Source organism: Delphinapterus leucas, chromosome 1 (assembly GCF_059928025.1).
Source record: "Delphinapterus leucas isolate spDelLeu-1000000601 "Yukka" chromosome 1, BTC_Dleu_Yukka2, whole genome shotgun sequence".
NCBI lineage: Eukaryota > Metazoa > Chordata > Mammalia > Artiodactyla > Monodontidae > Delphinapterus > Delphinapterus leucas.
In genome coordinates, this window is record NC_143129.1 from 148,762,476 (window position 1) to 148,778,090 (window position 15,615).

The 15,615-nt window shown below is 43.2% G+C and overlaps 1 protein-coding gene across 5 annotated transcripts in view; it reads left to right on the plus strand.

Annotated features, from left to right (window-relative positions):
- FAF1 (Fas associated factor 1) overlaps window positions 1-15,080 on the plus strand; it is a 487,383-nt gene extending 472,303 nt beyond the window's left edge. For 2 of the 5 annotated variants that reach the window (XM_089923008.1, XM_089922986.1), the window contains one exon: window positions 11,493-15,078. In XM_089923008.1, the coding sequence (XP_089779134.1) occupies window positions 11,493-11,576 (84 nt within the window). In that variant the 3' untranslated portion in view covers window positions 11,577-15,078. Of the gene's footprint in view, window positions 1-11,492 lie in introns of all 5 variants that reach the window. The other 3 variants (XM_089922958.1, XM_089922963.1, XM_089922998.1) reach the window with 3 other exon arrangements.
- The last annotated feature ends 535 nt before the right edge of the window (window positions 15,081-15,615 follow it).

Here is a 15,615-nt window from a genome sequence, read left to right on the forward strand (position 1 = left end):
CTCCTGCTGTTTTGGTAATTGGATAAGTAAATACATCAGAATAAATCACACCAGCAAGTCTTTTGTATGTCGTTAGGGACTCAGTTCTTTTAACTCCTGTTCAAAGCTCCAGCTCTTGAGCTGTGTTTGCGTTCAGAGTTACGCACGCACCAGCTCGCATGGCCCTGCTTGAGTATTAAAATGCATTCAAAATGCTTACTTTCTCCCCAGCTACTCTGCCTGAAGAGTACATCTAGTATGCCATTCCAGATCTCTCTGAAGCCAGGGAGAAAGGTTGTTTCCAGAAGTTTAAACTAAACATAATAAGGCATTTTAGCCCTTCACAATCTCTCTCCAAACTGTCTTTCTGGCCATGTCTTCCACTACAGATGTGTTATGAGCCTAGCCAGAAACACCACCCATTTACAAATTGGGGGAAATGAGGTCAAAGCAAAAAGGAATTATCCTGTTGTAGTAAGGAATCATGTAAGAGTTTTAAGTAGGAAAGAGGCAGGCTCAGATACTTTGTTCAACTCTCTCTCGAGTAGCAGGAGAGACCCAGAGAGAAATGATGTATTAGAGCTTATTCGGTGTTGAATGATGATGTCATTACAGATGAGAAATTTGGGTCTTCTGGAGGGTGAATCACTTGCTCAGGAGTATTCATGCAGAGCCAAGATTCAAAATCCACCAGAACTTTTTCTTACTGCCTCCCTAATTAGCATTTAATCCATGTCTACTGGTGATCTGGGGCAAACAATAATCAGGGTTTCTCAGAGGCTTTTTAAGCTGAAGTAGCAGTTCTAACCTGACCGGTTAACAGGTTTCTCTCCTTTCATTTGTCTCTTAGTGTCCTGTTCCAAACACAATGGTTAGTGTTGTGGACCAATCTTTTAACAGAGGTGTCCTCAGAGCCTTTTATACAAGAGCCCAGCTACCTTCCATGATACCAGCCTCTGAAAGTGAGGCATGTCCCCTCGATCATTGCTTCCCAGCCTGTGTCAGATCATCACACACACTGAAAATGTTTGTGTGCGTCATTGGAGTAATCATACCAGGTTGCTCAGGGTCAGAGGCAGCTCAGCCCTGAGGATTCTGGCTGCTTTGAGGGATGAGACCAGTATCGTGGTACATCTGTAAGTGGCACACCACTAGGGCTGATCTGCACTAGATTTCTGTTGCCACACTCCAGAATCCTCACTCATGATTTGCCTATACCCTGTTTATTAAGCTTTCAGAAACAGTGAGCTTGCAAACCACTCTGTAAAGCAGGACTTCCTCTTAGTTACTTGAAATTGTGTCTTCCAGAGCCCAAGAGGGACAGGACTTCGATCTTCTTGTGTTTCTAGACTAAAGAGGCTTTCCGCCCGACCCTACCCTTCTTGGTAGAAGTCCCTCTGTTCCCTCTGGGCCTTCCCCACTAACATTGTTTAATAGTATAGTGACCAGGCTGCTCTCGCCTTATGAGATGGACTGTATTCTACCGTTGGAATATGTGTCTCTCTCAATAAACCTGCTTTCACTTTAAAAAAAAAAACTCATATAGTGACCAAAACCACCATCAGGGATACCAGTGCAAGGAAAGCGTCACATTTTTTGTTTGGTGCCTAGGATCTCCCTGACAGTGTGCCAAGTTTGAGGCCATTGTGACATTAGCAACACTTTAGAATTGGTATCCTCATTTAACAGCCCATCTAAAGGCACAGGCTGGGAATGAAGACTCCAGATTTGGTCCCAGATCTGCCATGAGTGCTGAGAAACATTGGGTAAGTTCTTTCCACTCACTGGGCTTTTCTTTCCCCATCTGTTACAGAGATGACCTCTAAAGACCCCTCCAGCTCTAACAATCTCTAGGTCTGTGATAATTGAGGAGCTAGATGAGTGAAATTTCCCCAAATGCCTGAGGTAGTAATATACTTTGTTGTGGGGAGGTATATGCTTCAGTTACATGAAGGGATAGTCTTTCCAAGCAAGAGACTTAGAATAAATAGTCTAGTGTATGACTACAGTACTAAAAGTATCTAGTGTGGTGGTTAAGAAAACAGACTTTGGAGCCAGACCTAGTTTTAAATCCTTGCTCTGTCACTTCCTGCCTGTGCAATCTTAGGCAGGTAATACAATCTCTTTGAGCTTCTATTCCTCATTTTTAAAGTGGAGGTAATAGTACCTCCCTCATAGGGTTGTGTAGTACTTATAAAATACTTGGAACAGTTAGCAGCTAGTAAGCTCCTAATAAATGTTTTGGTTTTTTAAAAAAAATTATTTATTTTTGGCTGTGTTGGGTCTTTGTTGCTGCGTGTGGTCTTTCTCTAGTTGTGGGAGTGGGGGCTACTCTTCTTTGTGGTGCTCAGGCTTCTCATTGCTGTGGCTTCTCTTGTTGTGGAGCACAGGCTCTAGGTATGCGCACTTCAGTAGTTGTGGCGTGTGGGCTCAGTAGTTGTGGCTCGCGGGCTCTAGAGCACAGGCTCAGTAGTTTTGGCACACAGGCTTAGTTGCTCCGTGGCATGTGGGATCTTCCCGGACCAGGGCTTGAACCTGTGTCCCCTGCATTGGCAGGCAGATTCTTAACCACTGCACCACCAGGGAAGTCGGTTTGTTTGTTTTTTAAGTAACAATTTTTTTTCTTTACTTTTTTGGCTGCATAGGGTCTTAGTTGCGGCACACGGGATCTTCATTGAGGCATGCGAGCTCAGTAGTTGTGGCGCACGGGCTTAGTTGCCCCGCGACGTGTGGGATCTTACTTCCCTGACCAGGGATCAAACCCACATTCCCTGCATTGGAAGGCGGATTCTTTACCACTGGACCACCAAGGAAGTCCCCCCAGTAAATGTTAACTGTTGTTATCATTATTATAATATGATAAAACAAAGAACAGATAGGGCAGCCTATGCCTTAGTTTTCTCTCCCTTTGTTCTTCCTTTAACTTTTCTTTCATTCTCCCTTCTTCCCAACTAAAAAAGTCAAGGAAAGGGATTTTCCTGGTGGCGCAGTGGTTAAGAATCCTCCTGCCAATGCAGGGGACACGGGTTCGATCCCTGGTCCGGAAGATCCCACATGCTGCAGAGCAACTAAGCCCATGCACCACAGCTACTGAGCCTGCGCTCTAGAGCCTGCGAGCCACAACTACTGAAGCCCGCACACCTAGAGCCTGTGCTCCGCAACAAGAAGCCACCTCCATGAGAAGCACCCCGCGCACCGCAAAGAAGAGTAGCCCCCGCTCGCCAGAACTAGAGAGAGCCTATGTGCAGCAATGAAGACCAAACACAGTCAATAAATAAATTAATTAATTAAATTAATAAACTTAATTTTAAAATTAAAAAAAATTTAAAAGTCAAGGAAAGAAAATGTCGTAGAGGCATCCTGTGCTTTGCAGCCACAGAAGACCCACCCAACCTCACTTTCTAGCACCCTAGCTGTTCTACCACACTTTAATAATGGAAAGAATAGCATGTGACACTGTTTCCTGGAAACCCTCACCCCAGTGCCACTGCTTGTCTGTGATCCAATGAGGCAGATTGGTCCAGAAACTACACCAGAAGCTGGGATGTAAATAAGCCAGAGCGTAGTCCCATAATGGGACCCTTCCAGATTGGAAGTTCTTTTTGGGGTTGCATTACCACCTGAAGCAAATGTAGAGGAGAAGTTGGTAGGAGCTACAACTGGTGTTGTGGATAATGATGATGATCAATCCCTTATGTTCGCAAAAGACTTTACAGTTACCAAAGCCTTTTCACACCCTGATCAGCACATGACCAGCAGGTTGGCTCTTAAGTTTTCCCTCTGATACTTTGTGGGTGTAACTGCCCTCTTTAAGGATTCCCAGCTCATCAAAAGGTGTTTAAAGAAAATGGACAATTAGCTATTAGAACCAAGTTGACAGTAACAAAAATTAGTCTGTGTTCCTGTGGGGAACAGCAAATCCTGTGCCACAACAGGGACATGAGCCAGGACAGCCACAGAATGCCTGCTTTCTTTATGGCCAAGGGAAAGCCTTTTAGTCACATTAACTGTCCCCCGTTTAGAAGTAGGATCAGAGGTTAAGAGGCAATAAAGGGCAGTGCATCAGATACAGGCTAAACGCTCACAAACCTGGGTGCAAATTCCAGAATTATCTTTCCTACCTACCTACGCGGGCAAGTCCCTTAACCATTTTTGACCTCAGAAAATTCATCTATAAAATGAGAATAATAGGAGTACTTATCTCATAGGATTGTTGTGACCATTTAATTACGTAATATATAGAAAAACTAGTATAGTTCCTGACACTTATAAAATGCCAAACAAATGGTAACTTTTTTGGTAATGATGACATTAACAATTATTTTTTAAACTTGTAATATTTAATATGCATGTTTTATAACAAAATATGTTACTCATAGCTTACCAAAAAGATTAGTTCTCCCAAGTTTAAAGTAAATGCTAATTTTGAACAAAACCAAGGGCAGATATATTCAGCTTTACTATAATACGGGAATTTACATATGCTGCCTCATAGAGTAGAAGGAGCTCAGGACTTGAGTGAGAAGACCTGAGCTCCACCAATTTCTAGCTGTATGACCACGTGTAATTAATGTCCCTGTTTGAGTTCTGGCGTTCTCATCTGCAGAAATGAGGATCAATTAGTCCAATCTCTTAGGATAGCTGTAAGGTTCAGATAATACATGTGAGAGTACTTTGAAAGCTTGTTAGCACTGAATAATATTTCATTGTCTGGATGTTCCAGTTTACTTATCCATTCACTTACTGCAGGACATCTTGGTCGCTTCCAAGTTTTGGCAGTTGTGAATAAAGGTGCTTATTAAACACCTGTGTGCAGGTTTTGTTGTGGACCTTAGATTTTCAGCTTCTTTGGGTGAATACCAAGGAGTGCGATTACCGAATTATGTAGTAAAAATATGGTTAATTTGGTAAGAAACCACCAAACTGTCTTCCAAAGTGGCTATGCCATTTTGCATTCCCACTAACAATATATGAGTGTCAGCATTTGGTGTTGTCAGTGTTCTGGATTTTGGCCATTCTAATAGGTGTGTGGTGGTATCTCATTGTTGTTTCAATTTGCATTTCCCTGATGGCATATGATGTGGAGGAGCATCTTTTCATGTGTTCATTTGCCATCTGTAGATCCTCTTTAATGAGGTGTCTTTAAGGTCTTCAGCCCATTTTTTAATTGGGTTGTTCATTTTCTTATTGTTGAGTTTTAGAGTTCTTTGTGTATATATATATTTTTTCCTTTTTTAAATATTTATTTATTTATTTATTTTTGGCTGTGTTGGGTCTTCGTTGCTGCGTGCAGGTTTTCTCCAGTTGTGGCGAGCAGGGGCTACTCTTCATTGCGGTGCGCAGGCTTCTCATTCTGGTAGCTTCTCTTGTTGCGGAGCATGGGCTCTAGGTGTGCAGGCTTCAGTAGTTGTGGCACAAGGCCTTCAGTAGTTGTGGCTCACGGGCTTTAGAGCGCAGGCTCAGTAGTTGTGTCGTACAGGCTTAGTTGCTCCTCAGCATGTGGGATCTTCCCAGACCAGGGATCAAACCCGTGTCCCCTGCATTGGCAGGTGAATTCTTAACCACTGAGCCACCAGGGAAGTCCCTTTGTATATTTTGGATAATAGCTCTTTATCAGGTGTGTCTTTTGCAAATATTTTCCCCCGGTCTGTGTCTTGTCTTCTCATTCTCCTGACAGTTTCTTTGGCAAAGTTTTTAATTTTAATGAAGTTTAGCTTATCAGTTATTTCTTTCATGAATTGTGCCTTTGGTGTTGAATCCAAAAAGCCATCACCTTACCCAAGGTCATCTATATTTTCTCCTATGTTATCTTCTAGGAATTTTATAGATTTGTGTTTTACATTTAAGTCTACAATCCATTTCGAGTTAATTTTTGTGAAGGCTGTAAGGTCTGCACATCTAGATTCATTTTTTTGCATGCAGATGTTCAATTCCAAAATCAATTGTTGAACCTAGCATTTTTTCTAAATGTGAAAATATTAGATCTAGACTTTCCTTTATTCAATTTCAAAATAAAAGCTTACCTTAGCAAAATTAAATAAAATAAAATGGATTGATAATAATACCGACCCTACAAGATTTTGATTTAATGTTTGTGTAAATATCTTACAAACTATAAAGTACTATTCATATATTGCTGCTACTGTAATTTTTAGTATTACTCAGCTCCTGCCCTCAAGTAGCTCCCAGCCTAGTAGTAGTGTTATATTTATGCTCAGGTATTTTTTTTTTAAGTGAGAAGCAGAATAGTGTGACTAGAAGGAACCCCAAAACAGAAGTCAGAAACGGGTAGAAGACTGAACTTATCAACTGTGTGATCAGGGCCAAGTCACTTGACCTCTCTGAGCCTCAGGTTGCCCACTTGTGAAATGAAGGGGTTGGACTAAATGGTATTCAAGGAGCTTTCCCACCCTAACATTCTGGGACTCACTCAGAGTGAGTGGCCTAAGAATGAGAATCTGTCACATTGATTAACATTTTTCTCAGCAGCAATGTTATACTTTTTCAGGGAAAAAAGCAAAACTGAAGCCCAGGGAAATAATAGAAGTACGATGTACATGAAAAGTTCGAACTGCTGAGAAAAGGGACCTAGAAAAGAATAACTCTCTTTGGCAAAGAACATGTCCCATTTTTGTTAACACAGACAAGTTTCACAAAGCCAATTTACTAAAATACTTAGGTTTCCTAAGTATCATATAACGAATAAAATGTCAAGAAGGTTGACTTTCCTTTTCTAACATAGACAAAGTTAGGCCATACCTCTTATCTGAGAATGCCCCTCCTCCCCACCAGGGAGTCCCAAAGGGTGGGTTTCTCTGTTGATTTAGAAAGTCAATAATTCAGTAAAATCCCAAGTAAATGGCAGAACATAAGCTCAGATTGCGTTTCTGTATTCGTATTTTATAAACATTTCAGGATTTTTTCTTTGACCCTTGACCTTTTGCCATTCTTAAAGTGAAGATCTTATGTCGTAGAAGCTTGGTTAGAAAACAACCTCAGGGTCATCTCATCCAACTTCTTTCTCTGTGTGGACTCTACTCTTAGCAGCACCTCTGGCAAAATAGTCCAGTAGTTAAACATATGGATTCCAAAGCTAGATTGCTATGATTCACATTCTGGCTCTACACTTAACAACTTTGAGACCTTGAGCAAGTTTTTAATTTGTTCCATGGTTCAGTTTCCTCATCTATAAAATGGGAATAATAATTATACCTACATCAGAGGGTTATTATGAAAATTAAATTCTTTTATAAATGTTAAGTGCTTGGAATATGCCTGGTACAAATTAAATTCTCAATAAATGTTAGCTTTATCATCATGATCTTCCACAAATAAGCCCCTATTTGAATGCTTCTAAGGACAGCAGAGAGTGCCCTCACCTCTCCCCTCCCTACCCCTTTATTTGCCCAAGGTAGCCTGTCAACATGTAGGCCAGAAACATTCTGGTTATCATGAGCTTTGGAATCAGATGGACTTGAGTTTTAAACCTTATTCTATCTGCAACCTTGAGCAAGATAACCCATGGTATCTTCAACTTTAAAATGGCAATAATACATACTTCGTTCGGCTGTTTTGAGAACTAGTTAAGGTATTTTATATAAAGTACTTAGCATGGTTCCAGCTACACGGAGGCACTAAATACAACTGGCCCTTGAACAACATGGATTTGAACTATGCAGGTCCGCTTACATGTGGATTTTTTTCAGTAATAAATACTACAGTACTACACCATTCGTAGCTGGTTGAATCTTCGATGTGGAACCCCGCGTACAGAGGAACCACCAATATGGAGGAACTGCATATATGGAGGGCTGACTCTAAGTTATATGTGATTTTCAATTGCTTGGAGGGGTGGTGCCCCTAACCCCCAGGTTGTTCATGGGTCAACTGTAATTGATGGTTGCTACCATGATGATGATGACGAAGAAGAACAAAAAGAAAATACAAGACAGGAGGGGAAGGAAGAAAGGTAAAAGAAAGAGAAGTGGTAGCCACACCAGCCGCTGCTGCTTTGTGAAAACGTTTTTTCTGACCAGCTGAGTTCTGCTCCCCTACAGTTTTACCTCACCAGCCTCAGCTCTACCCACTGGAACTGCAGTAGGTAGAGGACTGCAGGACTCAGTCTACCTGTCCTACTTGCCAGCCCTTCAAACATTCAGAGAGGACTGACACAGCCCTCTCCCTGCCCCTATAGCAGCAGTGCCCTCTCTCAGGAAGACATATCCCATTTTTCAGATGTGTCTTAAAGAAAACATGGTTTTTAACCATGTTTTTAACCTCCTAACAGGAGGTCCCTCCTGGCACACTCCCCATCCTTCCTGAATGGGGCCCAGAACACTGCGGGATCGTTTCACAATATGGCCACTCACAATATAGTGTCCTGCATCTCCCTAGGTTCCCTACAGTCTCTCTGTTCACTCCAGGCAGATGAGAATGGAAACAAAAATTGTCCTTGTTCACTTTAAATTTCTGTCTGAAATGACCTTCAAAGAAAAAACTTGCTTGTGATACAGGGCACCAGAGGGAGCAGCCCCAACAAAGCCACCTTTAATGTGAAGCAGTCCATTGATGGCACAGCCCCACTGAAGCTGTAGAAGGGGGCCTCCAGATATTGAGACATTACCCTGTCAGGGAAAAGGGAGCCCTTCTGCTGAGCAGCAAGATGGAAATAAGAGAGACAGCCTAGTGCAGGCCTGGGCTCCCGGAGACTTTGGGGAAAGAGCTCCAGCTGAAGTTAGACAGACTAGGGCCCTACCCAAGGCAACACTCCAGCCAGTAATGGCTGCTACCAGCTGAGCACTTACTGGTTCAGTCTCTGTACCAGAGCCTTCATCAACATTATTCCATTTAACTAGCACAACCTATAAAAGAGAAACCGATTATTCCCATCTTACAGGTGGGAAAACTGAGGCTCTCAGGTTGTATTACATCATCAAGGTCATATAGGTAGTAAGTAATAGAGGTAGAGTTTAAATCTTAGTTGCTTCACTCTTTTTTACTATCAATATTATACCGTATAGACAGACCCTCACTAACTATGTGGCCTTAAACAAGTGGCAACCATGCTGAGCCTCAATTTTGTCAACCTTGCATGGTTGCTTAGGGATTAAATGAAATAACATATTTAAAGTACCTGGCATGTAATAGGTGTCCAAGAAATTCTAGTTTTCTCCTTCTCAAGTCCCAGCTCCCCCACTTAAAGTGACTGGGGAAAATCACTTAACTTTTCTCAGACACAGTGAAAACTGGATGTGTTTTCTGAACATCTAACCTTGCATATTGACAACATGGCAACAAGGCTCCAACCTGCCAACCTCTTTTGCTTCCTAGCATATCTTTTTGCCAGTATGCACAGCTCTGGCAGTATGATTTTGGTTTCTCCCAGCAAACATCATATTTACAAACCACAAAAAACAAAGTAGAAGATGCCAGAAGAGCTCTGGCATGTTAATTAAGAACAATAGCAGAAGCAGCTGGGCAGAAAATGCCAATGAGTCAGAAGCAGAGGCAGCATAGCTCTGTTTGTTGACAGAAGCCAGCAGAGTGTTGTATGTTAATTGGGGAAGTGGGTAAACATTTGCCAACAGCTTGCCCCCGGGTGCATTGGAAGACAGACAGCAGGCTAGGCCCTCCCCACCACCTTGCCTGCCCATCTGCCCAGAGCCCAAGAGATACCAGTAGAGCAGCCTTGCTATGGGTTCCTTATAAGCACAGAGGTTTCTGGAAGCAGATGTATCTCCTTAATGACCCTCCTGGGCATACCAGGTTTCCACCTGGATACAGTCAAAGATAGTGTTCCTCCTTCAGCTCGCCAGCCTGCCTGTGACACTCAGGCCCCTAGGGCATCCCCTCCCCATCCGCCTGGAGAAGACAGTGGAGCCATCTCATTAGGTGTGGCTTGAGTTGAGCAGAGGACAAGATTGTCCATCTCAGGTGCTATAGTCTCTGCCCAGGGGCCCTGAGCTCCTGTACATGTCTGACAGAGCAGACTGCCCGGCCTCCCATCATGCACACTTGGAGCTGTCCATTTATCTGTGTGTCTGTTGTCCATCCTTACAGTTGCTCACATACACGGCAGCCCTCATTGAACACCTACTCTGTGCCAGACCCTGTGCTAATTATTTATTTTTTCTCACTTAATCCTCACATCAGTCCTACAAGGTTGATACCAACTCCAAAGCCACAAAGCTAATAGCCAACACAGCTGTGATTTAAACCAGAATCTTTCTGGTTCCAAAGCCCGTTGTCCTAGTATTTCTTAGCTTTTTAAAATTTGTGTTCCCTTTAGGAAATTTTTGGGGTTTTTTCTCTCACTCTCAGATTTAGAAAACCTCCACATCACATCCTTGCCCCTGACCTAGGAGGCCATAAACCTAATGTAGGGTTCCTATATGATTAACATATCCCAAATGAGCCAAGAAGATTTTGTCTATCTTTATTCTCTCTATAGTTCATATTATAAAATAATCATTTTTTTATTTCTAAAATATAAAGTCATATTATGAACTTGACTCATTTTTTGGAACTAAATATCTTCACCACCACCAACAAGGAGACTGTGATATGCCTCCCTAGGGAGCCTCTCCGCAGCAGGGGAGATACTCATCTTTGGGCATGGCGGGATGGGCACTCTCTAGTTTACTACAGGTATGTTTAGCGGAAGATCAGCCCCCGAAGCTTACCTCTTTCCCACCAAGCAGAAAAGGCCCTCCCCGCTGTCAGGAGTTAACCAAACACAGGTCCCCAGCAATGCCAGTGAGTTGTTTGGTAACCAGTACCCTTTCCTAAGACCCTCCTGTTCTGCTGGCCAAGCTGAGCTGTACAGGAAGCAGTGGGCCTCCACCTGCCCTGAGGTCAAATGCTAGTTCTTCCACTAAACTATGAGACTTGACCTCTCTGAGCCCTGGTTTCCTCGGTTATAAAATGAGAGTAACAGGACTTGGTGGCGCAGTGGTTAAGAATCCGCCTGCCAATGCAAGGGACACGGGTTCGAGCCCTGGTCTGGGAAGACCCCACATGCCGCGGAGCAACTAAGCCCATGTACCACAACTACTGAGCCTGCGCTCTAGAGCCTGTGAGCCACAACTACTGAGCCCGAGTGCCACAACTACTGAAGCCCGCACACCTAGAGCCCGTGCTCCACAACAAGAGAAGCCACCACAATGAGAAGCCCACGCCCCACAACAAAGAGTAGCCCCCGCTTGCCACAACTAGAGAAAGCCGGCGTGCAGCAACGAAGACCCAACGCGGCCATAAATAAATAAATAAATAAAAATTTTAAAAGCTTATTAAAAAACAGTAAAAAAATATAAATTAAGATTTTTCTTAAAAAATGGGAGTAACAACACCTACCTCACAGGTTATTTTGAGGATCAAATGAGATAAGAGATGTGAAAATGCTCGTGCCTGAGCAAAGTAGGCTCAAAATCAGTGTGCAGGATAGGATCTGAATGCCATGAGAGAAAATAGTGCTTCTTCCAGTCTTTTTGAATATGTGTTTTCTTTCTTTTTAGGTAACCCAGCTGGACCCAAATAAATCATTATTGGAGGTAAAGTTGTTCCCTCAAGAAACCCTTTTCCTTGAAGCAAAAGAGTAAACATGGCCCAGCAGTGGAACCAGCCGTTCCTTGACAAGCCAGAGGCCTGCATCAGGAGAAGGGCGCCTCGCCAAGCCACCTACACGCTCGTCTCACTCAATTCAGTGTCACACTTCTGCCTCTTGCAAGATTGCTGGAAAAAAGTAATAATAAACATAGCTACTTAACATTTCCCATCCACGAGTATATGTTCCCAACCCTCATTGTAGAGAACTATAGCTCTGCCTCTCTTACCCCCTTCACCTCGCCCTCGTTCAGTGACTAATGCGCTGTTGAAGTGTGAGTGATCATGAAGTAGGATTTTTACCTCTCCAGTGCCCATCTTCCCCACAGTGTCTGGGACAGTTCTGTCTGACCTGTGACACCAAGCTGCTCTGTATTTGATGTGTCTCATTGAGCCAGGGCTGATACACCTCTGCCTTTTTCTTTTCATGACTGAATTTCTACTTTGTCACCTAATTTTAAGAGGCAGGGGGAAAAGGTCAAATGGGACTTCTTGGCATGGAGATTAAACATTGTTGTAGGAAAAAAAAGATATCATTTTTGTTGATACTTCCTGACTTCTTTACTAAGACGTAAGGTTGTGTTTGAGGACTGCATTTGACATATATGCAAGATATTCATTTACTGCTCCTGCCTTGGGTCCCCAGGTTCCATCCAGGAGGTATATGCTGTTCCATTACAGTGTAAGAAACTATTTAAGCTTGCGATGTGAATGTTGAGATAGTGTGAAGAGGACCAGTACCAGGACTTCAGTATCTGGCCCAGCTGCAGGAAGCTGCTGTTAGGTTTGCATTTGGGCAGTTAGAACCTCATGGATACCAGCTCCCAGGTTGCTGGTCCATCCGTGTACACTGAACACAGCTCTCTCCTGCTTTCTGCTCCCATCACGCATTTGGACCTTGTCACTTGGTGCTTTAAGCACCTTGACTGTCACCAAAATCTGATCAGCCACCCCATGGACTCAGCCCAGCTGTCCTAAGGAACTGGTTCCACTGTTTCATCCTTTTAATGTTTCAGTATTAGATGGTAGACTCGCATCTCAAATGAAAGGGATCTCATTCTATGGCTGAAAATTCTGACTTCATATATTTAAGAGAGCAAACTTAGGGGCTTAGCTCAGAAACGTGTTGCCTGAACTTGCATATAATAATTTGGGATGATTTAGTAAATGTGGATTCTTGTTAATCTATGGATTTGGGCTTCGGAGTTTAGTTCATGGAAGCACTGTTTATACCTTCACCGCCAATGAGTTCTTTTCAGTCTTGAAATGTTTCTCCGTATCTGTTTTTGTGTCCCCTGTGGTCTCTATCCTAGGGTTTGGGATCCTGGTTTAACATTTTGTACTTGTCCAAAAGAGTCTGAGTGCTGGGCTTTTTCCCCCTGGCCCAAGCCAAGGGGTTCTCAGAAGACTCTAACCATGGCCTGAGATATGCCTGGTCATTTTCCATCTGCCCAGAAGTGGGCATTGGCCAGGAAAATTCCACCTTGTGTCTTTTCTCTGACACTACAACCAGGGACCTCCCCTGAACACTCTCTTCAAAGAATGTGTTTCTAACAGACTAAGTGCTACATCTGCCTGGGTGCAGACCTTCTCTGGCCCCAGGGGTCTCTCCAGGGAGGCTCAAAGGAAAAGAGACCCAAAGTGGGGGAGTTCAACCTGAGCACTTCCAGTCCAGCTCCACTCCCACCTTCCTAAACTAATGGCCCCACGAGACAGTCATTTCCAATGCTACAGATGCACTAGGACACCAGCTTTTCTTTTTCCAGGGAGACCGTGTTCTGTAGCTGCTGTGGAGAAGCCACAGCCCCAAACTCAGGCCATACTCAGAAACAGCAGCAATGTGTGGGTGGGGATTGGAGAGACACGACTCTGAATTCACTTTCATGTTTAACCTGTTCCATCTAATTTGGGTTTGACGTCATCATATTGTTTCCCCCATCATCTTCACTTCTGCATTCCAATAATACAGACTTTACTCTGAAACCAATTTCATAAAAGTTATTAAATGCTACTTGAATGTGCATGAAGTTTACACACCCTTTTTCAACCCTGCCTTGGAAGGTTCTTTCTCAGTCCCATGAAATCCTATCCTGTGGGCCCCTTTGCTAAGAAAGGCCTCGGCTAATTATCACTGTTCACTCATACCATTCTGTTCTACCGAGCTCCAGAACAGAAGGCCAGAGCAATTTTATGCCCTTTCTTACAAATACAACATTAAAATGACTTATATAAAGTTAGGGTCCAAGAAAAGCATTAAGTGCCTTTCTATCACCACAAAAATAGCAAAGTCCTTTGTAATTCTTCCTCCTACCCTTACACTTCCTTGGGCTTTATATCCCAGCCTCCAGACACAGAAATGTGTCAATCAGAATATGTGCTCTGTGTTCTTATGCCCAGCTGTCTGGAATGAAGTTCCAGGGCTGCTGTCATCCCTGCCCCATTCCAGTTCACTCCTCTGTGTTTCTTGGATTATCACTTGTATGTTTGGAGCATCAGTTTGAAGGTTTGAGGAAGTATTGCCAATTTCCCACTGCCTCTCAGAAGGTGCCGTTTGGGGGAGTTTCTGGTCTGCTATGTTGTCATGCTCTGGCACCACTAGTTTTATGGGACATACAGGTGTTCGTCTTTGAATTGCAAGCATCTGAATGAAGTCTGAGTTCTTTTATGGAATCTTTCCTTTTCAGTGTAGGAGAATAGGAATCAGGCTTTTATGGATTTTATTGGTGACATTAAAAACATAAAATAAGTTTGTGGTTGCATTAAAATTGCTACTCCCAAAGCTAGACATGCTGAGTTGAGTGTGCTGGTCAATGACATGGGTTTTAAAGAGGTTGCAGAGCTCTGGCAGATTTCCCCAAAAGCATGAAAGTTGTTCATTTGGTTGTGAGAAGGGGTCTTAATTGTCATAAGCAAGCACCTCTGATTGGTACACTTCCACCATTCCTCTCAGCCCCTCATCCAACCAGTCCTGGATCCCACAGGCAGATGGAACATGGAATCCTGAATTCAGTCCAGGAGTAACTCACATGGGCACTGCACTTTATAGTCCAAGTGACCCTTCCACATGCTTAGCCCATTTGATCCTTTTTAAAATTCTTGGAGGCAGATCTACACACACACACACACACACACACACTCCAGAGACCTCAGTGTCTTTCAGTTTGAAACTTGGTTCTGCCACTTAATAGCTGTGTGACGTTAAGGTGAGTAACTTCTCTGAACCTCAGTGCCCTGATAACATTCACACAGCACTTTGCAGTTTACCACGCCTTCCACACCCATCATCACAGTCCACTGCAGTGAGAGAAGCAGGGCAGGCATGATCATTCCATATCTGTACATGAGGCTCAGAGGGTAGGTACTTGCCTGCAGTCACACAATGTCAGTAGAAGAATCAGAACTCAAGCCCCAGGCTCTGACTTTCAGGGCCACAACTATTCTATAAAGAACCTCTAAGTTTCATGTCTAAGAATGGATCTTAGAATCCCCTACAATTGTATACAAAAAGTTAGACGTGACTTTTCTAGGAGGGGAGCCTGTATTTCTCAGATTCTCAGTGGGTTCAACTGACCCGCCAAAACTTAACAGCCACCAGTTACATTATGCAAACAACATCAGACCATTTGGGAAGCTGAATTTGTCCATTCTTCTCATCAAGCCTTTTTTTTTTTTTTAATCTAAAAGCCACAAAAAGGGTGAGATGCAACAACTAGGCTTTCTTGCCTTGAACCTCTCTCTACATTTAGTGCTTCTCCCTTGTCTCACATAATCTGCTTTGGAAGATAACCCTTAACAAGCCCAACTGGCCATATAGCTCTTGCATTTTGAAAGTGTGCTCTGAAAGGAAACACCAAAAAAGAGACTTGCTCTCCAGTCTTCAGTCCATTAACTCTTAGCTTGCACACTGTCTATTAGTTGTGGTTCTCGGTTTTGAGAGGTGACATAATGTGTGGTTAAGAGAATAGCCTCTGGGGCCTTTATTGCCAGGGTTCAAGCCACTCCACCACTTACTCGTGTGCCCTTGGGAAGTCACCT